At 35.5% G+C, this 27,808-nt stretch overlaps 1 protein-coding gene across 1 annotated transcript in view; it reads left to right on the top strand.

Annotated features, from left to right (window-relative positions):
• The window catches only part of LOC145663744 (pickpocket protein 28-like), an 89,749-nt gene extending 62,578 nt beyond the window's left edge, over positions 1-27,171 (top strand). Inside the window, exons 7-9 of the mRNA XM_081729829.1 lie at positions 1,375-1,489; positions 4,322-4,407; positions 26,424-27,171. Of these exons, the coding sequence (XP_081585955.1) occupies positions 1,375-1,489; positions 4,322-4,407; positions 26,424-26,587 (365 nt within the window). The 3' untranslated portion in view covers positions 26,588-27,171. The remainder of the gene's footprint in view (positions 1-1,374; positions 1,490-4,321; positions 4,408-26,423) is intronic.
• The last annotated feature ends 637 nt before the right edge of the window (positions 27,172-27,808 follow it).

Raw genomic sequence — 27,808 nt, 5'->3', positions numbered from 1 at the left:
TGGAAACATTCAGCTTGAATACACATACACACACAAACACACACACATATATATATATATATATATATATTGGAGATAGCCCCTCAAAATCCTCTTGGGCCCTTCGTTGCCCCCCCCCCACCTGAATAAAACTCTAGCTACACTACTGGACACCATGCACCAGAGATGAATTCTCTACCACTGAGCCACCACGGCCCTGCTTGGGCTTGGTCGTCCATATCCAATATCTCTTTTGCCGTTGCTTAAACAACTTCTAGTTTTGTTCTAAATCCAGACTCCATATTGGCGTAGATATTAATATTACAGTCGATTTGTAAAATCAATCTTTCACATTTAAAAATTAAAGTACATACAAGTACAAAAATAAGCATTTACCATAAAAACACTAGCTGCAAATGTTCAAAATAGATTTATGGTTTCTATAAAATCAATTGAAAATTGCTATTTTTAATTAGGCAGCTAGTGGAAAACAGCAGCTTTCGACTCCAGCCGAGTTTAAACTCAACCTAAACTCAGTTGACCAAAGTGAACTGACCCGACTGACCCGACCGACCCGACCCGAGCTGACCCGACAAGATAACTCGACCCCGAGCTGACCCGATTGACCCGACCCGACAACCTGACCCGAGCTGACCCAATTGACCCGACCCGACAACCCGACCCGAGCTGACCCAATTGACCCGACCCGAATAATCCTACCCGAGAACCCGACACGAGCTAACTCGACTGACCCGACCCGACAACCCGACCCGAGTAGCCTGACCCGACAACCCGACCCGAGCTGACCCGATTGACCCGACCGACCCGAGCTGACCCGACCCGACTCAAGTGATTTTTTTTGTCAACACACTATGGTTGAGGATCGGAAACATGCATAGATTATACGAATAATAGATTATGCGATTTAATGACAAAAGTTATACAAATTATAATATAGTTTACACAGATGTATTATTATAAAATGTTTTTTTTAATCTTTAATTTTTAAAAAGAAACATCAATTTTCTTCCATTAATAACAAAACAAAATTAAGGGAATTTCAATTAATATTATTTAAAAGATTTATAGGCACACTAGTTTATGATCAACACATAGAAAAATGGCAAGTTTCCATAAGAGTGGGACAAGAATAAGGTAGTCTATAAAATATATTGACTAATAAAAGTGGTCCTTAATTGACAAAAGTTTGAGAAACGCTGGACTATAGGTTCCATTACGATTAAATTACGACTAATTTTATTAGTCTGATTTCTAAACAATTGTGCTGTACCACTATTTCATGTATTAGAGAGTTACACAGTCTATTTTATTACTGAAACTTCAAATTATTCTTGTGGACGAATCTTTATATCCAACTAAATCTTTTCTTTTTAGATCGCTCTCCTCCTGTGTTCCGAGGATGTAATTGTCTTCCTTCTTGTATAGAAATTATGTACGGAGCAGCAGAATTGGCTCTTTCAGAAAAGGACAATGGAGATGAAGAAAATGAGTAAGTAGAAAGCTGCGTTCATTAGATGTCCACACGTCATGTCCAATATACGCTAATTTCATGTCCATGTATATTTAGGATACTGTTTTAGCTCCCATGAATACTTAAACAAGAATATATATTGTTTTATGTCATCGTTCATATTATGTTTAATTATGTTTTGCACTATAGAAATATAATAAGAAATTCTCTTTGGTGCTGTATAAGAGTTTCGAACTATTTAATGCAAGTGTGTTATTTAATTTGTTCTATTTTGGACAATTCATACTGTGACTTGACTTTTTGTACTATATTGATCATCTGCAACATATCCGGCGCCTGAGTTCCTTTGTGACTAAGAGATTAGCATATGCCCCTTTGACGTGGGGGATCTGAGTTCGATTCCCGGCGGGAGCTCATATGGTTCGGATTTCACTTTAATCAGTAGATTCCGTCTCAAATAGCTTTGCTGCTGAAAGGGACGTTAAACTCAAAATCAACTCAACTCGTATCCGGCACCAACATTGTTATTATTTTCGAATATTTTGCTTTTCATCACTTTTATCGTTGCAGCTTACGGGTAAGTAAAGAATATTATTCTACGTAATTAGTATTTATTACATGCTTTATTTTTATGTATGGAGACTTAGTGCTGTAGTCAACCTGATCAATACCTGCGACTTTACAAGTTTATTATATTATAAAGTTGACTAGTAGTTGAGAAGAAAGGAAGATATTAATAAAATCTGTTTTATTGTCCGTCCATGCTGAACTATATACTGGGTATTGATTTTATTAACTCTCTAGGTATCGAAGGAAAGGTACCTACTGAACTTTGAGGTCTCTTTTTATAAGTGTTTGTGTTGCAGGTCGCTATCCAACAGCGAAGTTATGAAGGATAGGACCCAGTGTTAACGTGGATTACGAACCATGGACTAGGGTTTGAGTCTGGTGCAATTGGTGGGTGTCCTAAACCCTTAAAGTATAGATATTTCTTCAGCACACTGTAACGCACCTAAGAGAGCTGGAAAACAAAATCACGGCAACATTTACGCCTTTACGGGTCGTTCAACGGACATATGACCTATATCAAACGTGTTTTTCTAATTATACTACAGTAGCATGCAAGTACTGTGTACTGTATATTGTGCCTGCACCGCGGAAGTGCTTTGAAAATTAATACTTATCAATGGACGTACTCCTGCTATCTGCGATTATACAGAAGCTGCCGTTGATAAGTTGCTGTCATTATGCATATTCTTTTGCATAAATTGTTGTAGGCTAAAAGTTTTATCATGTAATTAAAAGAATTCTTTCAGTACATACATACCACTCGCTAATAGGTCTAAGACTATTTCTTCATAGAGTTTTGCCGAATTAGCGAAAGTGTCAAATTACCGAATGTGTTTTAAACATTTTTGTATTTACGTCACATTACATGTCTTTATTTATTCGACGCTGTAATTATAATTTCTTACACATTGACAGAGCACAGTTTTAGTCACAAATCTCATATAGGTAACAAAGTGTCTGTACAATACAATACACTACACAAAATTTTTATTTTTTTCGCAAACCTCTTTGTTTTACCAACTCACTGTCTGACTTGCACATTATCATATTTGATTCTCTATAATTTTGGAGATCACCCTCGTGGCTATATGTTATAGCGTACATGTTTTCGTCGCGGGAGACCTAGGTTCGACTCCAAATGAGAGAACGAGCATGTGGCTCGGATTCCACGCTAAGGATTTCACGCCAGAGCGAACACTAACCATTTAACCACAAAGGAAATGTAGCAAAAGTACGATCATTAATTACCATCAGCTTCATACAACGAAGTTATGGGACCACCGTGACTCAGTGGTAGAACGTTCACCTCTGGCACGTGGATACCTTAGTTCAATTCCAGCTCTCACCAAGTCTACTTTAGACCCTATGTTAGACAAACATGAAATGCGTGGGTTTTCTCACGCTTCTCCCGTTTGCTCCGACTTTCTTCATTCCTGTCATTAGCATTCCCCCTCTTAGCCTCACACTTGCATTGTCAATATCATCAAATAATTCACGAAGTGTATTTACTTCGTGCTTATCCATCTTATCGACGTCAGTGATTATGAAACTTACAACTTTTATAACCATAACCCGTTTTCAGACACATCATACACTTTATTACTTTTTGCTTTTCCTCTTCTCTGATAATGTAAAACAATTTAATTATTTATGTTTTGCTAACGAATCTGTAAAAATCGTGTCGACTATTTTGCTGTACAATAACGCAATAATTAAATTATAAACAATGTTTACGGAAAAAGACGAAGAGAAATGGTAATTACAAGAATGCTATGCCATTTCTACGACAACGGTATGACCACTATTCTTATGATACAAGGTTTCGAGTAGAGACCAATTGTCTTGAGCCTAAACAACCGATTTGTATTTGTTAACTAGTATCAAATGGAATCCACGACGGGGAGAAAGGTATCTCAGGGTTAACCAGTTTCTGTGATGGGAGCTAAAATTGGAGTTGTAACTTCACAAAGAGTAGTACTTGAGACCCATTTTTTAATTAACCTGTTAAAATGGTTTTATTTCTGCTTTTACAACAGTTCGACCTCGATGTTAATTCCAAGCATATCTTGAAGAAATGTCAAGGGATTAAAGTGTCTATAATTTGGTTTGATTGTGGTTTAAAGGAGTTAAGAGAAGCTAAAAACTTAAGTTTGTGATTTCCTTAGAGCTAATAACGATTTGATTCACTCGTGTATATTGGAGTTTCTAGTTTACTTCAAAAGTAAGTCTTTTATTTTAATTCTGTAATCTTAAAAATGTTTACTTCTGTTTAATTTCTAGTGTTACCATCCTGTCAGTTCTTTACAACAAGCACCAATTTGTTGGGAAGCATCGAAGCGAGATGTATGATTTCACGGATTTTCTTGGTAAGTGCAAACAGACTTTTACTAAAGATCTTAAGAGATACTACGTAAAAGAAACTTGCGTTGACAAGAAGATTATAAATATCAAAATTTGCTATCAAAATAATGGTTTGCAGTGCTCTTCCTTCCCATTTTATAACAATGAATGTAAGATAAGTAGTATTATAAAAAAAAATAAGCTGCTCGTCTTAAAGTCTTTCGATTATTTGGATTTCATATTAGTGTTGTTGGATTGTAGGCTTTCGGAAGGACAAAACTTTACATTGAGATTTAGCAACACAGTTATATGAAATTAAGCTGAACGAGAAAAATAATAATACGTGGGTCACTACGAAAGTTTTGAGATGCGAAATAACTTACATACTTAAAATCAATTTAACACTTACATTTTCTCAAAGTATTCGCCATTACACTGTACACACTTTTTCATCCTCGAAAACCACTTTTGGAAGCAGTGTTGCCAGTTCTCTTCTTCAAGTGTTGAAAGTTCATTCTCGTAAGCCACTACAGATTCTTCAGGGCTGCCAAATCTCTTCCCACGCATGCGATCTTTGATCCTGGGGAATAGAAAAAAATCACACTGGGCTAGGTCAGGGCTATACGAAGGAAGAGTCGTACTTTTGACCTCCGTAGATTCTAAAAGCTGAATTGTGATGTTGGCCGTGTGTGCGGACGCGTTGTCATGATGAAGCAGGATCCCACGCAATCCAGTTCTTGGACGCCGTTCTCGAAGCTTCTGAAACACTTTTGCTAGGCAAACAGTGGTGTACCACTGAGCAGTAACAGTCCTTTGTTCTTCAAGTGGAACAGTTGCAACATGGCCAGATTTGGAGAAGAAAGTTGCGACCATCTTCTTCCCCACACTTCGCATCGCTTCACTTTCATGGGTGGATTTTCGTCTGGAAAGATCCAAATTGTAGACTGGCGTTTATTTTGAGGGTCAAATTGATAGATCCAAGTTTCATCACCAGTAACAATGTCAGAGACGCGTCGAGAATTGCCTCCATCAATTTTTGCAAGCATTTTTTTTTTTTTTTTTTTTTTGCACCATTCCACACGCATGCCCTTCTGCTGTTCAGTCAAAGTGTGAAGCACCCAACGAGATGAAACCTTCCTGAGCCAAAGATGATCATGAAGAATTTTTGTTACTGCTGGCTATCCAATGTTCACTGTAGATTCAATGTCCTTGAAAGTTGTTCAAGGATTTTCTCGAGTCATTTGTTCCACAGCGGCAATGTTTTCATCTGACACAGCTGTTGCCGGACGTCCAGCACTCTCTTCATCTTTAAGCGATGTCCGGCCTCTTCTGAATTCACCAAAGCACCGAAAAATTGTAGCACAGGAAGGAGTAGGGTCCCAAAATGCCCCCTACACACGGTCAAGGCTTTGTGTCTCGTTCAAACCACTTTTGAAATCGTAAAGGATCATTGCCCGAAAATGTTCCCTTTCGAGCTCCATTCTAGACAGCCGAATACTGCTCACATCAACAAACAAGTGAAGGCGATACGGCCACGCCGATAAGTAAGGCGACTTGAAATTTGCTTCGCTTCTTCGCTCTGGATACCACTACCGAACGCAACTGTTGGAATTCAAATACTGGTCCATAACAATGCGTATCTCAAAACTTTCGTAGTGACCCTCGTAACTCATTGATTAAGGTATTAATGGGGCATTACCAAAGAGGCTGTTTGTTCTGCTAACAAAAAGACCAATGATTAAAACACGCATCTCATGAAAACCTCCAACACAAAATTAACCATCAAAAGCATAACTTCTATTATACGGAAAACAAAAATAATCTCAATGAATGGTAAAAGAAAATAATATAACAAACTTTAAAGAGTTTATTAAGGATACAGCAGGGGTAGTGAGAAACTTAAAAGAATAAATGAAGAATAGGAATCGTGTAACAAGAAAAATAACCTTGAAATGTAATAATAAAACAAACCAGAGAACCCCCATTAATAAAAGCCTCACAGAACGTTTACCACGAGTATTTCAATTTCACGAATAAAAGCGATAATACTGCCATAAGAAATAGGATTATCTTCCAAAATGTGACTAATGTTGTAGTTTTAAATTTTCTTTGAGTTATGAGTTTCCCGAACATTCTTCAACAATGTGCACAATACTCGTCAGTGGGATGATACAATGTTCACAATAAAATCGGTTGAATCCCACACTAAGAGGAGTGTGTGAGATGAGCATCCAGTATAGAACTTAACAGCGATCACTTCATTCCAGCAATTAGCAGTTCTTTCATGCAGCTGATGGTACCTCACAAGAATGTATTGTGGGAGTTTGTATTTATTAACACGTTCTGTAGGTTTCTTAGAAAGTTTTCCGAGTCAGTTTCAGATAAGTATACGACAAACTCAAAACTGAAACGAATGATCGACAGTAAGTTCAACTTTCTTTTTAGCAGTGAATACCAAACAAAAGCAATGTGGATTAAATTCTAAGTAGTTGTCATCCGTGTCAAATTCACAACCAACAGAATTTTCATCTTTAGACAAGTCCGTGTAAAACACCTTGTAATCGGGATAATGCTAGAAACGCTCCGAAATCATGTTGGCATTCCTAGAAATTTGTGTCCTATTTGTAGTTCGAGGCTAACAAAATGTGATGCTAATAACTATGGTGAAAAAACACAATCGTACGAGACACAACGAAACTGTCAAATAAATTTGTCCAAGATAAAATTTTCGTAAGCAGAAACGTGACATAAGTGTGTAACCCGAAGAAATGTTGCATACCGAACGTAAAGCTGATCACCGCGCAGAGAAAAGCTTCACGAGTTTTCAATAATACAATTCACACCAGGCACTTGTTCACCAAATACACAAAGAGCCTAAAGACGCAACTCATGAGATAGTGGCTCTGGGGCTCATGGAAGTTGCAGCTTTCTCTGGTTTCAAGATTACAAGGCCCAGAACCTGACGCCATAACTCATCTGAACAGATACTCTTAAGTAAGTCTGGCGGTGGCTCAGTGGTAGAGCGTTCACCTCTGGTGCTTGGGGTCCCGGGTTCGATCCCAGCCCCCGCCAAGTGAAATTTGTGGTGGACAAACACCGTGTGCGTGGGTTTCCTCGGGGTTCTCCCGTTTCCTCCCACTTCCTTCATTCCACCATTTTCATTCATTATTCATCATCACCGTCTCCTTTAGCCTAACCGGCATAACCGTGGGACGTAAAACTCAAAGATTTCATTTCATTTCACTCTTAAGTAGGTGCGGTGCAGTAATGCAATCTTCATATCGTGTGAGATGTTGCGCAACAAAGTGTAAGCTAATTATATTCCACTTTTTTTTCGAGCATTTTTAACAATACATTACCATTCAACGGGTGCAATTAGGTTTAAGCTATCTTTAATTCAAATTTAGGTAAATATATAATTTTATACTTATTAATAAAATACGGTAGCTCAAGTTTACTATAAACTGGATAATCATGCTGTAAATAGAAAATAACTAATTTATAGAATGGAATTTAGTTATTTCACATTTTAAGAATCTCATAAGAAGTTACTGCGTGTCCTGGTGTAGTGCTCTCAACGGGTCGGGTTGAAGACCGACGCGACCCGACCCGTGACCCGAATTGACCGACCCGAGTGACCCGACTCATGATCCGAACCGATTGACCCGACCCGACAAACTCGACCCGAGCTATCCGATTGACCCGACCCGACACGAGCTGAACCGACTGACCCGACAACCCGACCCGAGCTGACCCGACCCCACCCGATCCGTAACCCGACCCGAGCTGACCCGGTTGAGTCGGGTGAACCCAATCAGTTTGAGAGCCCTAGGTCACGACACTGAGTGAACGCCAAAATGCACTCCCATTGGGAATTAAAACCGGACCACGTGTACCGAAGTCTTACACGTTAACCACTAGCTAGATCAAGCGGGGGATTTGTATATGCATCTTAATGAATATTTGGCACTTTTGAGGTTTAATTATTTTTTTATAACTGATACGAGTGTCCGACGTGGGAGAAATTTATTTTTTCCTGCTTTAGTTCTATATGACGAAATTTTTATTGAAGGTCAGTGTTCTCACCTGCTCGGATGGCAGTGGGTCTTCTCGGAAGACAGTAGCAAGAGTCTCTTGGCGGAGACAAAAGGAAATCGTTTAACTACAATGATAAACCCCCGTGAAGTTAGCGAACAAAACTTTAATAAATCGATATTTTTTTAGAGTTCTGAGTAGAACTCAAAGTGTTCTAGAGTTCTTGCTAGGTTAGACCAATAGTTCTGGGTAAATAAAGATTTTATAGCGATTTCAAAATTTCGGTGCTAACTTCACGCAACACCAAAAATCTTAAAATGTTTTTATTTTTATAGAGTTCTGAGTAACACTCAAAGAGTTTTAGAGTTCTTACTAGGTTAGACCAATAGTTCTGGGTAAATAAAGATTTTATAGCGATTTTAAAGTTTCGGTGCTAACTTCACGCAACACCAAAAATCTTAAAATCTCCACATTTTTTAGAGTTCTGAGTAGCAGTCGAAGAGTTCTAGAGTTCTTGCTAGGTTAGACCAATAGTTCTCGATAAATAAAGATTTTATAGCGATTTTAAAGTTTCGGTGCTGACTTCACGCAACACGAAAAATCTTAAAGTCTCTATATTTTACTAGAGTTCTGAGTAGCACTCAAAGAGTTCTAGAGTTCTTGCTAGGGCAGACCAATAGTTCTGGTTAAATAAAGATTTTATAGCCATTTTAAAGTTGAGGAGCTACCTTCACGCAAAAACAAAAATCATAAAATGTCTAAATTTTTTAGAGTTTTGAGTACCACTCAAAGAGTTCTAGAGTTCTTGCTAGGGTAGACCAATAGTTCTGGTTAAATAAAGATTTTATAGCCATTTTAAAGTTGAGGAGCTACTTTCACGCAGAAACAAATATTATAAAATCTCTATATTTTTAGAGTTCTGAGTAGCACTCAAAGAGTTCTAGAGTTCTTGCTAGGTTAGACCAATACTTCTGGGTAAATAAAGATTTTATAATGATTTAAAGTTTCGGTTTTACCTTCACGTAAAACCAAAAATCTCAAAGAGGCAATACTTTTTAGAGTTCTGAGTAGCACTCAAAGAGTTCTACAGTTCTTGCTAGGTTACACCAATAACTCTAGGAAAATAAAGATTTTATCGCGACAAAGTTTCGCTACTAACATCACGTAAAACCAAAAATTTTTAAATGTCTATAATTTTTAGAGTTCTGAGTAACACTCAAAGAGTTCTAGAGTTCTTGCTAACTTAGACCAATAGTTCTGGATAAATAAAGATTTTATAGCGATTTTAACGTTTTGCTGCTAAATTCACGCAAAACCAAAATCTTAAAATGTATATATCTTTTAGAGTTCTGAGTCGCACTCAAAAAGTTCTAGAGTTCCTGCAAGGTTAGACCAATAGTTCTGTGTAAATTAAGATTTTATATCGATTTTAATGTTTCGGTGCTACCTTCTCGCAAAACCAAAATTCATAACATGTCTATATTTTTTAGAGTTCTGAGTAGCACCCAAAGAGTTCTAGAGTTCCTCATAGGTTAGACCAATAGCTCTAGGAAAATAAAGATTTTATCGCGATTTTAACGTTTCGCTGCTAACTTCAAGTAAAACCAAAAGTCTTCAAATGTCTATATTTTTTAGATTTCTGATTAGCACTCAAAGAGTTCTAGAGTTCCTACTAGGTTAGACCAATAGTTAAGTTTCTGTGCTACCTTAACGCAAAACCAAAAATGATAAAATGTCTATATTTTTTAGAGTTCTGAGTAGCACTCAAAGAGTTCTAGAGTTTCTGCAAGGTTAGACCAATAGTTCTGGGTAAATAAAGATTTTATATCGATTTTAATCTTTCGGTGCTACCTTCACGCAAAACCAAAAATCATAAAATGTATATATTTTTAGAGCTCTGAGTAGCACTTAAAGAGTTCTAGAGTTCTTGCTAGGTTAGACCAATAGCTCTAGGAAAATAAAGATTTTATCGCGATTTTAAGGTTTCGCTGCTAACTTCAAGTAAAACCAAAAATTCTAAAATGTCTATATTTTTTAAAGTTCTGATTAGCACTCAAAGAGTACTACAGTTCCTGCTAGTTAAGACCAATAGTTCTAAGTAAATAAAGATTTTATATCGATTTTAATGTTTTGGTGCTGCCTTCACGCAAAACCAAAAATCATAACATGTCTATATTTTTTAGAGTTTTGAGTAACACTCAAAGAGTTTTAGAGTTCCTGCTAGGTTAGACCAATAGTTCTGAGTAAATGAAAATTTTATAGCGATTTTAAAGTTTCGGTGCTGACTTCACGCAACACGAAAAATCTTAAAGTCTCTATATTTTACTAGAGTTCTGAGTAGCACTCAAAGAGTTCTAGAGTTCTTGCTAGGGCAGACCAATAGTTCTGGTTAAATAAAGATTTTATAGCCATTTTAAAGTTGAGGAGCTACCTTCACGCAAAAACAAAAATCATAAAATGTCTAAATTTTTTAGAGTTTTGAGTACCACTCAAAGAGTTCTAGAGTTCTTGCTAGGGTAGACCAATAGTTCTGGTTAAATAAAGATTTTATAGCCATTTTAAAGTTGAGGAGCTACTTTCACGCAGAAACAAATATTATAAAATCTCTATATTTTTAGAGTTCTGAGTAGCACTCAAAGAGTTCTAGAGTTCTTGCTAGGTTAGACCAATACTTCTGGGTAAATAAAGATTTTATAATGATTTAAAGTTTCGGTTTTACCTTCACGTAAAACCAAAAATCTCAAAGAGGCAATACTTTTTAGAGTTCTGAGTAGCACTCAAAGAGTTCTACAGTTCTTGCTAGGTTACACCAATAACTCTAGGAAAATAAAGATTTTATCGCGACAAAGTTTCGCTACTAACATCACGTAAAACCAAAAATTTTTAAATGTCTATAATTTTTAGAGTTCTGAGTAACACTCAAAGAGTTCTAGAGTTCTTGCTAACTTAGACCAATAGTTCTGGATAAATAAAGATTTTATAGCGATTTTAACGTTTTGCTGCTAAATTCACGCAAAACCAAAATCTTAAAATGTATATATCTTTTAGAGTTCTGAGTCGCACTCAAAAAGTTCTAGAGTTCCTGCAAGGTTAGACCAATAGTTCTGTGTAAATTAAGATTTTATATCGATTTTAATGTTTCGGTGCTACCTTCTCGCAAAACCAAAATTCATAACATGTCTATATTTTTTAGAGTTCTGAGTAGCACCCAAAGAGTTCTAGAGTTCCTCATAGGTTAGACCAATAGCTCTAGGAAAATAAAGATTTTATCGCGATTTTAACGTTTCGCTGCTAACTTCAAGTAAAACCAAAAGTCTTCAAATGTCTATATTTTTTAGATTTCTGATTAGCACTCAAAGAGTTCTAGAGTTCCTACTAGGTTAGACCAATAGTTAAGTTTCTGTGCTACCTTAACGCAAAACCAAAAATGATAAAATGTCTATATTTTTTAGAGTTCTGAGTAGCACTCAAAGAGTTCTAGAGTTTCTGCAAGGTTAGACCAATAGTTCTGGGTAAATAAAGATTTTATATCGATTTTAATCTTTCGGTGCTACCTTCACGCAAAACCAAAAATCATAAAATGTCTATATTTTTAGAGCTCTGAGTAGCACTTAAAGAGTTCTAGAGTTCTTGCTAGGTTAGACCAATAGCTCTAGGAAAATAAAGATTTTATCGCGATTTTAAGGTTTCGCTGCTAACTTCAAGTAAAACCAAAAATCCTAAAATGTCTATATTTTTTAAAGTTCTGATTAGCACTCAAAGAGTACTACAGTTCCTGCTAGTTAAGACCAATAGTTCTAAGTAAATAAAGATTTTATATCGATTTTAATGTTTTGGTGCTGCCTTCACGCAAAACCAAAAATCATAACATGTCTATATTTTTTAGAGTTTTGAGTAACACTCAAAGAGTTTTAGAGTTCCTGCTAGGTTAGACCAATAGTTCTGAGTAAATGAAAATTTTATAGCGATTTTAAAGTTTCGGTGCTGACTTTACGCAACACCAAAAATCTTAAAGTCTCTATATTTTATTAGAGTTCTGAGTAGCACTCAAAGAGTTCTAGAGTTCTGGCTAGGGTAGACCAATAGTTCTGGGTAAATAAAGATTTTATAGCCATTTTAAAGTTGAGGAGCTACCTTCACGCAAAAACAAAAATCAAAAATGTCTAAATTTTTTAGAGTTCTGAGTAGCTCTCAAAGAGTTCTAGAGTTCTTGCTAGGTTACACCAATAGCTCAAGGAAAATAAAGATTTTGTCGCGATTTAAAGTTTCGCTGCTAACTTCACGTAAAAGCAAAAATTTTAAAATGTCCTTATTTTTTAGAATTGTGAGTAGAACTCAAAGATTTCTAAAGTTCTTGCTAGGTTAGATCAATAGTTCTGGATAAATAAAGATTTTATAGCGATTTTAAAGTTTCGCTCCTAATCTCACGCAAAACCAAAAATCTTTAAATGTCTATATTTTTTTAGAGTTCTGAGTAGCACTCAAAGAGTTCTAGAGGTCTTGATAGGTTAGACCAATAGTTCTGGTTAAATAAAGATTTTATAACGATTTTAAAGTTTCGGTGCTGACTTCACGCAACACCAAAAATCTTAAAACCTCTATATTTTATTAGAATTCTGGGTAGCACTCAAAGAGTTCTAGAGTTCTTGCTAATGTAGACCAATAGTTCTGGGTAAATAAAGATTTTATAGCCATTTTAAAGTTGAGGAGCTACCTTCACGCAAAAACAAAAATCATAAAATTTCTATATTTTTTAAAGTTCTGAGTGAGCACTCAAAGAGTTCTAGAGTTCTTGCTAGGTTAGACCAATAGTTCTAAGTAAATAAAGATTTTATAGCCATTTTAAAGTTGAGTAGCTACCTTCACGCAAAAACAAAAATCATAAAATGTCTATATTTTTTTAGAGTTCTGAGTAACACTCAAAGTGTTCTAGAGTTCTTACTAGGTTAGACCAATAGTTCTGGGTAAATAAAGATTTTATAGCGATTTTAAAGTTTCAGTGCTAACTTCACGCAACACCAAAAATCTTAAAATCTGTACTTTTTTTAGAGTTCTGAGTAGCACTCGAAGAGTTCTAGAGTTCTTGCTAGGTTAGACCAATAGTTCTGGATAAATAGAGATTTTATAGCGATTTTAAAGTTTCGCTGCTAACTTCATTCAAAATCAAAAATCTTAAAATGTCTGTATTTTTCTAGAGTTCTGAGTAGCACTTCAAGAGGTCTAAAGTTTCTCGTGAAAAGTTAAAACAATTGTCACAAAATAAGGGAATAAATGGGAAATAAATGTTTCGTCATAATCTACTGATCACACATGAAATCGTTGGAAATCATTAACAAGTATATAACACGTGCCTAATACAATTCAAACAATGTTTCCCAAAACATAGAAATCGACAATTGCAGGTGCTTGAAGTTGGCAGAACCACTAACAGCTCAAATTCTGAAACTCGGTGCAAAATTTGAGTAGAATTTGAGCTCTCAGAAAACCAACTCCCAGAATTTGAGCTTTCAATTTAAAGGCTTTAAGTCCATGTGAAAGGTGGTCCTGCCAACTTCGCGCTGCAGGACCACCGAAAGCTCAACTTCTCAAACTCCGTCCAGATATTCAGTAGAATTTGAGCTTTCAAAAAAACAAACACCCAAATTTTGATCTTTGAATTTAAAGACTCTAAGTCCATTTGAAACATGGTCCTGCCAACTTCACGGTGCAGGACCAGCGAAAGCTCAAATTCTCAAACTCCTTCCACATATTTTTTCAGTAGAATTTGAGCTTTCAAAAAAACCCACTCCGGGAATTGGAGCTTTCAATTTAGAGGATCTATGTCCACTTCAAAACTGCGCCACTAAGAGCTCAGATTCTGAAAATTGGTGCAGAATTTTAGCAGAGTTTAAGCTCTCAGAAAAACCAACTCCTAGAATCTGATCTTTCAATTTAAAGGCTCTAAGTTCATTTGAAAGATTGTCTTGTCAACTTCACGCTGCAGGACAACCGAAAGCTCAAACTCGGTCCAGATATTCACCAGAATTTGAGTTTTCAACAAAAAAACCAACTCCCGGAGTTTGAGCTTTCAATTTAAAACGTGTAAGTGCAATTAAAAGCTGTAATTTCCAACACATCGTACCAGGACACCAACAGCTCAAATTCTGAAACTCCGTGCAGATATTGAGTAGAATTTGAGCTCTCAGAAAAACCAACTCCCAGAATTTGAGTTTTCAATTTAAAGGCTCTAAGTCCATGTGAAAGGTGCTCCTGCCAACTTTATGCTGCAGAACCACCGAAAGCTCAACTTGTCAAACTCCGTCCAGATATTCAGTAGAATTTGAGCTTTCAAAAAACCAACTCCCGGAGTTTGAGCTTTCAATTAAAAAGGTCTAAGTCCACTTAAAACTTGCGCCATTAACAGCTCAAATTTTGAAACAGAAGGAAAATTCTGCTGAATATCTGGACCGAGTTTGAGCTTTCGGTGGTCCTGCAGCGTAAAGTTGGCAGGGCCATCTTTCAAATGGACTTAGAGCCTTTAAATTGAAACATCAAATTCTGGGAGTCGGTTTTCAGAGAGCTAAAGCTCTACTCAAAGTCTGCACCGAGTTTCAGAATTTGAGCTGTTAGTGGCGCAGTTTTGAAATGGACTTAGACCCTCTAAACTGAAAGCTCAAATTCCAGGAGTTGGTTTTTTTGAAAGCTCAAATTCTACTGGATATCTGGACAGAGTTTGAGAAGTTAAGCTTTCGATTGTCATGCAGCGTGAAGTTGGCTGGACCACCTTTCACATGGACTTAGAGCCTTTAAATTGAAAGCTCAAATTCTGGGAGTTGTTTTTTCTGATAGCTCAAATTCTACTCAATATCTGCACGGAGTTTCAGAATTTGAGCTGTTGGTGTCCTGGTACGATGTGTTAAAAATTGCAGCTTTTAAGTGGACGTAGACCCTTTAAATTGAAAGCTCAAATTCCGGGAGTTGGTTTTTTTGAAAGCTGTAATTCTACTGAATATCTGGAAGGAGTTTGAAAATTTGAGCATTCGGTGGTCCTGCAGCGTGAAGTTGGAAGGACCACATTTCAAATGGACTTAGAGCCTTTAAAATTAAAGCTCAAATTCTGGGAGTTGGTTTTTCTGAGAGCTCAAATTCTACTCAAATTTTGCACCGAGTTTCAGAATTTGAGCTGTTAGTGGTCCTGCCAACTTCACGCACCTGCAACTGTCGATTTCTATGTTTTCGGTAACATTGTTTGAATTTTATTAGGCACGTGTTATATACTTGTTAATGATTTCCAAAGATTGCATGTGTTATGACGAAACATTTATTTCCCATTTATTCCCTTATTTAGCGACAATTGTTCTAACTTTTCATGAGAAACTTTAGAACTCTTGAAGTGCTACTCAGAACTCTAAAAATACAGACATTTTTAGATTTTTAATTTTGAATGAAGTTAGCAGCGAAACTTTAAAATCGCTATAAAATCTTTATTTATCCAGAACTATTGGTCTAACCTAGTAGGAACTCTAGAACTCTTCGAGTGCGACTCGGGACTCTAAAAAATATAGAAATATTATGATTTTTGGTTTCGCGTGAAGGCAGCACCGAAACTTTAAAATCGCTATAAAAACTTTATTTACCCAGAACTATTGGTCTAACCTAGAAGGAACTCTAGAACTTTCTAAGTACTACTCAGAACTCTAACAAATAAACACTTTATGCTTTTTGTTTTGCGTGAACGTAGCAGCGAAACTTTCAAATCGCTTTAAAATCTCTTTTACAAAGAACTATTGGTCTAACCTAGGAAGAACTGTAGAACTCGTTGAGTGCTAACCAGAAATCTAAAAAAAAATATAGGCATTTTAAGATTTTTGGTTTTACGTGAAGTTAGCACCGAAACTAAGTCGCGATAAAATCTTTATTTTCCTAAAACTATTGGTCTAACCTAAAAAGAACTCTAGAGTTCTTTGAGTGCTACTCAGAACTCCAACAAATACAGACATTTTAAGATTTTTGGCTTTACGTGGTTAGCACCGAAACTTTAAAATTGCTATGAAATCTCCATTTACCCAGAACTATTGGTCTAATCTATCACGAACTCTACAACTCTTTGAGTGCTACTCAGAACTCTAAAAAAATATAGACATGCTATGATTTTTGATTTTGCGTGAAGGTAGCACTGAAACATTAAAATCGATATAAAAACTTAATTTACCCAGAACTATTAGTCTAACCTAGTAGGCACTCTAGAACTCTTCGAGTGCGACTCGGGACTCTAAAAAATATAGAAATATTATGATTTTTGGTTTTGCGTGGAGGCAGCACCGAAACTTTAAAATCGCTATAAAAACTTTATTTACCCAGAACTATTGGTCTAACCTAGAAGGAACTCTAGAACTTTCTAAGTACTACTCAGAACTCTAACAAATAAACACTTTATGCTTTTTGTTTTGCGTGAACGTAGCAGCGAAACTTTCAAATCGCTTTAAAATCTCTTTTACAAAGAACTATTGGTCTAACCTAGGAAGAACTGTAGAACTCGTTGAGTGCTAACCAGAAATCTAAAAAAAAAAAAAAAAAAAAAAATAGGCATTTTAAGATTTTTGGTTTTACGTGAAGTTAGCACCGAAACTAAGTCGCGATAAAATCTTTATTTTCCTAAAACTATTGGTCTAACCTAGGAAGAACTCTAGAGTTCTTTGAGTGCTACTCAGAACTCCAACAAATACAGACATTTTAAGATTTTTGGCTTTACGTGGTTAGCACCGAAACTTTAAAATTGCTATGAAATCTCCATTTACCCAGAACTATTGGTCTAATCTATCACGAACTCTACAACTCTTTGAGTGCCACTCAGAACTCTAAAAAAATATAGACATGCTATGATTTTTGATTTTGCGTGAAGGCAGCACCGAAACTTTAAAATCGCTATAAAAACTTTATTTACCCAGAACTATTGGTCTAACCTAGCAGGAACTCTAGAACTCTTTGAGTGCTACTCAGAACTCTAAAAATTATGGACATTTTATGATTTTTGGTTTCGCGTGAAGTTAGGAGCGAAACTTTAAAATCGCTATAAAATCTTTATTTACCCAGAACTATTGATCTAACCTACAAGGAATTCTAGAACTCTTTCAATGCTACTCAGAACGCTAAAAAATATAACCATTTCATGATTTTTGTTTTTGCGTCAAGGTAGCTCCTCAACTTTAAAATCGCTATAAAATATTTATTTAACCAGAACTATTGGTCTAACCTAGGAAGAACTCTAGAACTCTTTGAGTGTTACTCAGAACTCTAAAAAAGTATAGACATCTTAAGATTTTTGATTTTTTCTGAAGTTAGCAGCGAAACTATAAATCTTTATACAATCTTTATTTACCCAGAACTATTGGTCTAACCTAACAGGAACTCTAGAACTCTTTGAGTGCTACTCAGAACTCTAAAAAAATATAGACATTTAAAGATTTTTGGTTTTGCGTGAGATTAGGAGCGAAACTTTAAAATCGCTATAAAATCTTTATTTATCCAGAACTATTGATCTAACCTAGCAAGAACTTTAGAAATCTTTGAGTTCTACTCACAATTCTAAAAAATAAGGACATTTTAAAATTTTTGCTTTTACGTGAAGTTAGCAGCGAAACTTTAAATCGCGACAAAATCTTTATTTTCCTTGAGCTATTGGTGTAACCTAGCAAGAACTCTAGAACTCTTTGAGAGCTACTCAGAACTCTAAAAAATTTAGACATTTTTGATTTTTGTTTTTACGTGAAGGTAGCTCCTCAACTTTAAAATGGCTATAAAATCTTTATTTACCCAGAACTATTGGTCTACCCTAGCCAGAACTCTAGAACTCTTTGAGTGCTACTCAGAACTCTAAAAAATATAGACATTTTATCATTTCTGATTTTGCGTGAAGGTAGCACCTAAACTTTGAAATAGCTATAAAATCTTTATTTAACCAGAACTATTGGTCTAACCTAGCAGGAGCTCTAGCACTCTTTAAGTACTACTCAGGACTCTAAAAATATAGACATTTTATCATTTTTGGTTTTACGTGAAGGTAGCTCACTTTAAAATCGCTATAAATCTTTATTTAACCAGAACTATTGGTCTAATCTATCGAGAACTCTAGAACTCTTTGAGTGCTACTCGGAACTCTAAAAAATATAGACATTTTAAGATTTGTGGTGTTGCGTGAAGTTAGCACCGAAACTTTAAAATCGCTATAAAATCTTTATCTACCCAGCACTATTTGTCTAACCTAGGAGGAACTCTAGAACTCTTTGAGTGCTAGTCAGAACTCTAAAAAATATAGAGATTTTATAGTATTTGTTTTTGCGTGAAGGTAGCTCCTCAACTTTAAAATGGCTATAAAATCTTTATTTACCCAGAACTATTGGTCTAACCTAACAAGAACTCTAGAACTCTTTGAGTGCTACTCAGAACTCTAAAAAAATATCGATTTATTAAACTTTTGGTCGGTAACTTCACGGGGGTCAATGATAAGGGTTGAGGAAACGAGAGAACACCTGTGATTTTTCCAACGCTTCAACTTTCATTCCAAAATAGGTTCTTATGATTCCGGGACCCGCGCCACTTTGATTTTTCTTTCTCGGTAATTAAAACGTATTTTACAGTATATATAGTTGCAAGTAAGAAGATACATAATATGAATTTTGTAATTTAAAATTTAAAAATACAGTATGATAATTAATTATAAAGTACTAATTTTATTTCATCACTTTCAGACCAACAAATAAAATTCAAACAATTCGCACCCTGGGTCTTGGTCATCAATACTGCGTCTTATTCTTTGTCTTGTACAGTCAAGTCTTGGTCCTGCATTTCGTATTCTTGGTGGTCTTTCATGCTATAAAAGAGCCAAGAATGCTTGCCTCATCGGTATAAATGAAGACCAAGTGTGATTTTGATTATGGTCTTTCATACTATACGGAAACCAAGAAAATATGCTCATCGCTACTTGGTGATCATCAAAACAAAGAGCAAGATTACTATGCTCTTCGTCTTGCATATTCAATCTTTATCTTATTCTTGTATGGATGTTCTTGGGCTTGGTGAAATAAAATGAAATATTCAGTTTAAGGTCCCTCGATTCTGCACCGACGCTAAGAGATATGGTGACCATGAGAAATGAATGCAATGGTGGAATGAAGGAAGTGGGAGGAAACAGGAGAACCTCGAGAAAACCCACTACACGGCGTTTTCCCACCACAAAGCCCACTTAGCACAAGCTGGGATCGAACCATGGACACCATGCACCAGAGACGAATTCTCTACCACTGAGCTACCGCGGCCCTGCTTGGGCTTGGTCGTCCATATCCAATCTTTCTTTTGGCCTTGCTTAAACAACTTCTAGTTTTGTTCTAAATCCAGACTCCATATTGGCGTAATATTAATATTACAGTCGATTGGTAAAATTAATCTTCCACATTTAAAAATTAAAGTACACACATGCATAAAAATAAGCATTTACCATAAAAACACTAGCTGCAAGTGTTCAAAATAGATTTATGGCTTCTATAAAATCAATTGAAAATTGCTATTTTTAATTAGGCAGCTAGTGAAAAACAGCAGCTTTCGACTCCAGTCGAGTTTAAGCTCAACCTAAACTCAGTTGACCAAAGTGAACTGACCCGACAACCCGACCCTAGAGGTCTGACCTGACAACCCGACCCGAGCTGACCCGACCCGACAAACCGATCCGAGTTGACCCGACCCGACCCGACAACCCGACCCGAGGTTGACCTGACTCGACCCGACCCGTTTGAGAGCACTACCCTGGTGGTACGCGCATCCCAGAAGTAGGCTATACGATCAACTCCTCAAGTAATATAGAAGAACTTATGAATGGCAGAATCAAATTCGACAGCAGTCAACGGAACGTAATAGTTCTCAGCATTAAGTGCTACGGAAATTTAACGTGTACCGTTAGATACAAATACGAAAGCGATTAAACTTGTCGTAAAAGTGTACAGAGTCAGAGATAGATAAGGAAACAAGATGACTTTCTGTGTGGGCTTAGTCTCAAGGACCTTATATACTATTATCTATTATCTACTATTATAGCAAGAACATCACAAATAATATGATGGTCATTAATTGAGCGAATCCAACACCATCAAACAGACATCAATGTCAAACTCTTGAGGACGAGAAGACTTTTTTTTTTTTTTTTTTTTTGTAAGATAACGAATGCGAGCATATAGAATGCCTAATTGTTGGAGACTCTCGGTAACCAGTTGATAATTTACAATGGAAAGAGGGAGGCGATGGGGATTGATAACATCACAGATGTCCGTGAATCACCATGTGACTACAATTATAGATTATTGCTTCCGTATTCTGGTATGGGACGATGGGAAGCAGCATATGTTACAATTTACTGAAGTAGATCTACAAATTCAGCTTCTAAGAATTGTACTAATTTGAACTAAGCAGAGTGATACTGAGCTCCAGAAATATTTCGTCAAATCTCACGCTCTAAATTGAAACTTAGAATGTAATTGTTATTGAGAAGAGGTAGATTTGCATTGAATATCGTGAAATGATTACTGCCACAGAAATGTAGTTACCAACTCTGTGTTAATCAGCCAGTAAGAGCCACACAACACAGAATGAAGATAATAGACGAAATTAGGGTTGGGATAGTTGAGGAGTTTCGTTATGTAACGTGTTTTTCCCATTATTCAAACTCCGTCATGGACCTCTACCTATTCATTCAGCTAGGTCATACAATACATCAAAAGAATAAATAGGCTATATATTTAAAAAAACGTTAATTACCGTAAAGAATATCAATTGGATCATGTAACTCAAAACTGCTAAATCAATAGTTTAACCTTAAGAAATTACTTGTAGAAGTTGGATTAGATAATAAATTTGATTTTAAAGCAACGCTATGAAACAGAAAAATATATTTTTGGTATTTTATAAGCCAATCAAAAATTAAATTATAAGGCGGGTAAAGTACTTCAATACAACAATCTAACAAATAAATAACAAATTATCAACTCTGAGTACAAAATATAACTTGCATCCATTTAACAAAATATGGAACTGCAATAAGACTATAATTATTTCTATAAGCACATCTATAAAGTTACTATATTTCAGTTTCTTGTAGTAATTAATATAATTAATATCCAAATTAAACCTCTCAGTGAATTAACAATAATTGCTCCTTTTATAATAATAATACAAACACAACACTTTTCTTCTGCTATCGAGGCCTACAAAATATTTCACATAATTCTAGAAACGCCCCCTTATAAAATATACCACTCTGGTAATAATATCGTATTAAATTTAGCGCAATAGTATAATATTTCACACTTCTCAAATATATTTAAATACACTATCACACTTTTTTTTTTTTTTTTTTTTTTTTTTACTTTTCAAGCCAATAGAACTATTAAATATATATACCTAGTGGTATATAATGTTCCCGCTTCTAATATGCTACTATGAATGACGTTCCAGTCATCCTAGCGATGGCTAGTGGAACCGTAGTTGCATATTTTACAGCTATAGCGCTAGTTACCAAACCAAACCTTGTTGCGTATGTACCTAAAATCTTTATATATAATGACATTAATAAGATACAGTTTAGAACATGCATCGCACTTTTCTCAAATATGTTGCTCACCTGATGACCACAATCATCTGTGCAGATGGAGCCTCTTTCGCGGTGATACACATTCAGACCTCAGGCAATCAGCACGAGAGGCTCAAGTTGATGGTAAAAATGAAGTACTCGTAGATTAGCTGCCGTAAATGTTTCAGATCGAATGCAAATTGTGGTTATGTGGGAAAAGAAAACTTACACTCCAATTACCAAGAAATATATTAATATGATTGCAATGGAAAATATCCGTTACACAGTTGATGACACCACCTTCAACTAGTACATCAGTCTCACCATTTCGGTAGAGCATGTAAGACGAAGCAAAATACTGAATCTGCTGAAAAGGAGTTTACGCAGCCATATAAATGTTTGTGAATGGTATAGACCAGCTGTCTTAAATCCTCCAGCTAACTTCTGAAGTTATTAATTTTCCACTGAAGACGCGCCATATTGCAAAATATGGTTAATGAGTTAACACTAAAAGCACGGAAATTTTGAGCCCCCGAGAAGCACGAAGCAGTCAAATTGACAGCTTTCCGTTTCTGACTAAAATATAGAGTAACGGTGACACAGGATGAACGTTTTTAATTATATTCGTAATGAGTCACATTCACAAGTAAGCCTGGGAAGTATATTATTTATTTTATTATATTTATTTATAAGCATTAAGTGCATTAATATGATATATAAAAATATTTATGAATAAAATAGGTTCGATATCAGTATTTTTAAAATACTAAAAAAATAATCAAAGATTACTCTCAACTCTTAGACGTTAAATGTTTTTTTGTAAAATAATATCGCCTATGATATCTTTCTAAATATCTTCTCAGGAGATCATTGCAAAGCCACCTACACTTGGCGCAGATAACTCGCTTCCAGATCTCTGCGGTACACATTCCACAAACATACTTTCGATATTTTGAAGCATACCTCAACTGTTTTGCTGTTTTAGACAATTGTACTTGACACTGTCGCGTGTGTGTGGTAGGAATTTCATCGTCTTCAGGTACACTGTAATTGTCATCAGCGACACTAACCATCAACTCCTCGGCCAAATGTTGAAGATATTGTCCCTACTTATTTTCTCTCCGGTAGCCACTCTCTATATCATCCAGAAATCAAAACATGACAAATCAACCATATTGAAGAAAACATACTTTAGCCACCGTCTACACGCACATCTCACAGTGTGTTTCTTCTCTATTTGATGCACGATGACTACACCATACTGTGTGTGTAACATGTTATAGTTTGGGTCTTTCCTTGGTGTCACAGAAATTGACACTGACTTATGCGTGGAACTCAACACAGAAACGCTTTTGTTCCGCTTACATTTGTAGACAGTTAATGTACTACCACTTTGATCTTTTTGGGGGTGGGGAACCACGTAGTGGTCGTGCTTTAGGAAACTCTCTCCAATTTTGCTTTATTGTCGCAACCAAACTAGTAGAGCTGAACTTTTAGCACTAAGAGATTCAGCAAGTTTCCTTGTGACGAAGTTATCACATGTCACATTTATTCTTTATTTTAGTAAAAGGATTTATCAAACTAGGCACTGCAAATTCACCTTACTCTATTCCAAATCCTTGCCTAGATATGGAAAGCCATTGATGTCGGCAAGTAACCAAATCTTGATGCCAAATTTTTCAGATTTATTCGGCATATATTGCAGAATTCGACATCTTGACTTTCGTAGAATAGAGTTGCTTGTCAACAGTAACTTTGTCATGTGGTTTGTAACATTTTATGTATATATGAAGAAATGAAACCCACAGTTCGGATGCGGTTGCGAATTTGTCCGTTTGAAGTCTTCGAGATCTTGTCAGCTTTTCATCAAATCTCAAGTATCGTTTTATTCCACAGAACCCATCTCTATTCATTGTTTTCCTATAAGTTGGTGACCCGGTTGTCCTCTTCAAAACCGTAATCGGTATTGCTGACGCACCAGTAGCACTTCGATAAATCAAAAGGCCCAAATAAGATTGCAGTTCTGAAAGAGCTAATGTCCATGTTGTTCAGTTGGACTAATGACTTCAGTTGCCTATTTGCTTCAGGAATGTTGGACTTTAGGATATTATTCAACATTGAATCATCAAATAGTAAACGAAAGGCACTAGTACATTCCTGAAGCTCGGCAAAATCTGACAGACACTCGTCGCTCGGCAAAATTTGTCAGTCCTGGAACTTCGTAAACAATATTCTGCTACGGAAACGTCACCTTGTCCCAAATCCAATTTTGTCCACATTGTTCCATCTGGAGTAATAAAACTGTCACCAGTACTGGCGTTGTCTTCAGATCACTGTCTTTCACTTCTTCATCAATTGAATATAAAATGTTCTCTTTAGGTTAAGAATCACTTCAGTTTCCATCTTCTTCACTCGAATCCTGCAAATTGTCATTACTTTCTCCAGAATCATCTTCTGAGAGATCATGTAGAACTCGAAATATTTCTTGAGATCTCATCGTAAAATTTCACATTTATACAGTTTGCCTCAACCAACTACACGTACAAACTAAGATGCAGATATTGGGCTCATGTACCTGAACTAATTTGTTTTTCGACGATAAAACACTACGAGATATCTTGTAAGGCAATAGAAAAACTTCTATAAAGTTATTGTTGGAACCAGATATCACAATAAAATATTGTTATCTTATTTTTTTCTGCTTCATATTGCAATTAATAAAGGTTTCAATTTTTCTTTTCTCCAGAAACAAGAAGTGTTTTAAATTGCCATTTGTTAATCAGAAGCAGATACACTATATTTCCATATTCTTTATTAGGCAGTCAAAATGACTGCTTCGTGCTTCTAGGTATAACTGACGCTAGCGCCCCTGTAGAAATGGGCATAAACTTAGTATTAATACTATCAACAAGTGGGCACAAAAATATTAAAAGTCAATGAATATCAGGGCCTTAGCGGAAATATTACAGAAGTGATACGAAATTAAATTTCTCGAAGCAGTCGAAATGACTGCTTCGTGCTTCTAGTGTTAATTCAGAATTTAGAGCTAAACAGAGATGAGCTGAACATCTTCCAAATATGTCTCATTGTCTCCGCCTTTAATTGGAATATACAAAAGTATATTTGACCTTATTCATGCACCTGACAATTTTGTCCCGGGATTCAGTTTGCAATAATTTTCTTCGCTCTTGAAGCGAGCGTAGATATGGCAGTTACCAACGTAGCCGAATATGCAAGTACGTTTACGTTAAGTTTAAGTTTGCCCTTAATTTCCTTGATTGACTTAATATTAAGAGATTTTTTCTGTGTATAACTTTACGAAGTGTAAATTTTGAATCATGCTTGGCATGTGTGTGGTTTGAAATTTTTTTTTAGGCTGGCCTTATGTTACGTATTATTGGCAAATTTGATTCAATTTTGCAATCGAAGAAGTAGCATGTTTGCTGTAGATTGATTAGGTCTGAGACATGTAATTGCAAGCTTATGCAAGCCTAGAGCTTAGCTTTTAAGGCTTGAGTAATTTTATTAAAAGTCTACAATGTCAAATTGAAATTACCCTCAATAGCTGACGTTGTCTGATACATCGACGAGACTTATCACAGCGTACTTGATTTTCCGGAACCGGAAATAGTTGAATAAGTTCTTGAGTATCTCCCATCCCAACATTCAGCATTATTGAAAATTGTTCCGCTCCCACTGTCAAGAACATGTTTTACAAGGTTATAGGTTATTGAGCTGAGCCACCTATAAATTCATGATCAAGTAGTGAATTGGATCGAACTAAAAGAACTTTCGTTCTACAAATAAGGTCCGAGAATATACGAGAACAATTGGACAATTATTGTCAAACTGGAGACGATGAAGATGACAATAACAATCAAAATCAAAATCGGAACTATAATTAGTAATAGTAATTATTATCATAATTTGAGTTTCCTATATTATCTACTGCCGAAATTTTATACCAGAGGAAACTGGTTACCCAAGATCAAAGATTTTGCAAATCAACCGTTTAGGTTCTCAACATATTGCGAGTCCTCTCAATGCTCGACACAAAATCTTGACATTTCTCAATATTCGCATAGCAGTAGAACACCTGGCTTTGGTATAATCGTAACCCTTTCTAGAAATGCATCATAACATAAAAGTTAGAAAAATTACATTATTCCTGTCCTGAGACTATTAAGAATTTTGGAAATAATTAATAACAACAAAATTATATATGATAAACATTGGCTTTTAGAATATTTTTTCTTTTGTTCATGTAAATTTTACAAGTTCACAGAAAGTGTAATAATTTGGTCATAACTTGTGTGCAGTCGAAGTTTATTTTATTGAACCGTATTCATAATTGGAAATATTTATACTCATTTAAATTATCAAAAGGCTAGTATAATGTTTATTCTGTTTCAGCTAACTGTGGCGGAGTTCTTGGATTGTGCCTAGGATTCAGTGTGCTGAGCATAGTGGAAATTATATACTTCTTTACTCTAAGGGTGATGTCCAATCTAGGGTGTTTGCAACACTTCGGATTAGTAGACAGAAGAATGTCATCAGAAAGAAAAAACAGCCAATGAGTGAAACGAACAATGGTGAAGTAACTATTAATTTTTGCGATTTGTATCTAAATTTAATGCTAAAATTTCAATACTGTGACAATAAATGCTTTAATCTTAATTCGAGTTGAAGCAATAATAAACTAATGAGTGCACAAGTTAAGTTTATTTGTCTTCTCTGTCATCTCAACATGTACACTTTTATAATCATTAAATTTTATTAAGAGATAAACACATTGTTATTTTCTAATTTGGTTGCTGCGATGACTTCCTTAGCAGAACTCACAGAAATGTCAATGTAATGGAAGAAGAAAAGAGGTATACAGCGTATACAAAATACAACTATTGTAAACAGCGCATATTTATCTTAAATTTACGAAATTTTTAGGAAAAACTTATAATTGGAAATTAATAGTGAATTAACTTTTCGCGTTACAGTATTGGGAATTATTGTGTAATTAAATATACCTAAAAGTACTTTATCATTATACCTAAGTAAGGAATGCTATTCATTCTAAAAATATTTATTTTATTTTATTTTATTTTATTCATTGAGTCGAATTGCATTTATTGCAATATTTTATTTTCACCCATTGTAATGTACTCCTGATGTTGTATATGGAGCTTAATAAATAATAAATTTCCTCATTTGATATTTTAATTTCTCAATCACTTACCATGTTGAGTATCAATGCCAACTTACTTTTTGTTTTATTCATATATATGGATAAAACTTATTTTTCTGTTTTATTTAAAACAAACTGTTTTTTTCTTTATTTTATCGATTTTTTCAAGTGTAGTTCAATGTCTTCTGATTTGTCAAAATATATTTGCGTTATATACGAGGGTTGGAATTTTGATAGTGTCAACACTGCTTTAGAGACGCTACGAAACAATTAAATAACGTCCCTTGTACTACATGTTAATTACATACATACCTTATCTCAGCGCAAAGAGAATCTCCTTTCCGACGTCACACGTAGAGACAGTAGACGAGAAGAACAGAGCCTCGGATAGCGGGTGGTCTATGTTAAAGACACACATGAACACTCGAGATGAATTTTGTAATTTAGGAACACCACTTTCCCAGTCCTGAAATTTGAAGCCTTCTTCTTGAACAACAAAATTTTTCCTTGAGTTATTTTCTACTTTTTTTTTTAAAAAAAATGTTTTATTACGTAGTTCTGTACGGCAAGCTAATAGTTGCATTTGGTTCACAAAACTCTTACGAGTTATATAATA

Source organism: Thermobia domestica, chromosome 11 (genome assembly GCF_964235325.1).
Source record: "Thermobia domestica chromosome 11, izTheDome1.hap1.1, whole genome shotgun sequence".
Classification (NCBI taxonomy): Eukaryota; Metazoa; Arthropoda; class Insecta; order Zygentoma; family Lepismatidae; genus Thermobia; species Thermobia domestica.
This window is presented reverse-complemented; position numbering and strand designations above follow the sequence as displayed.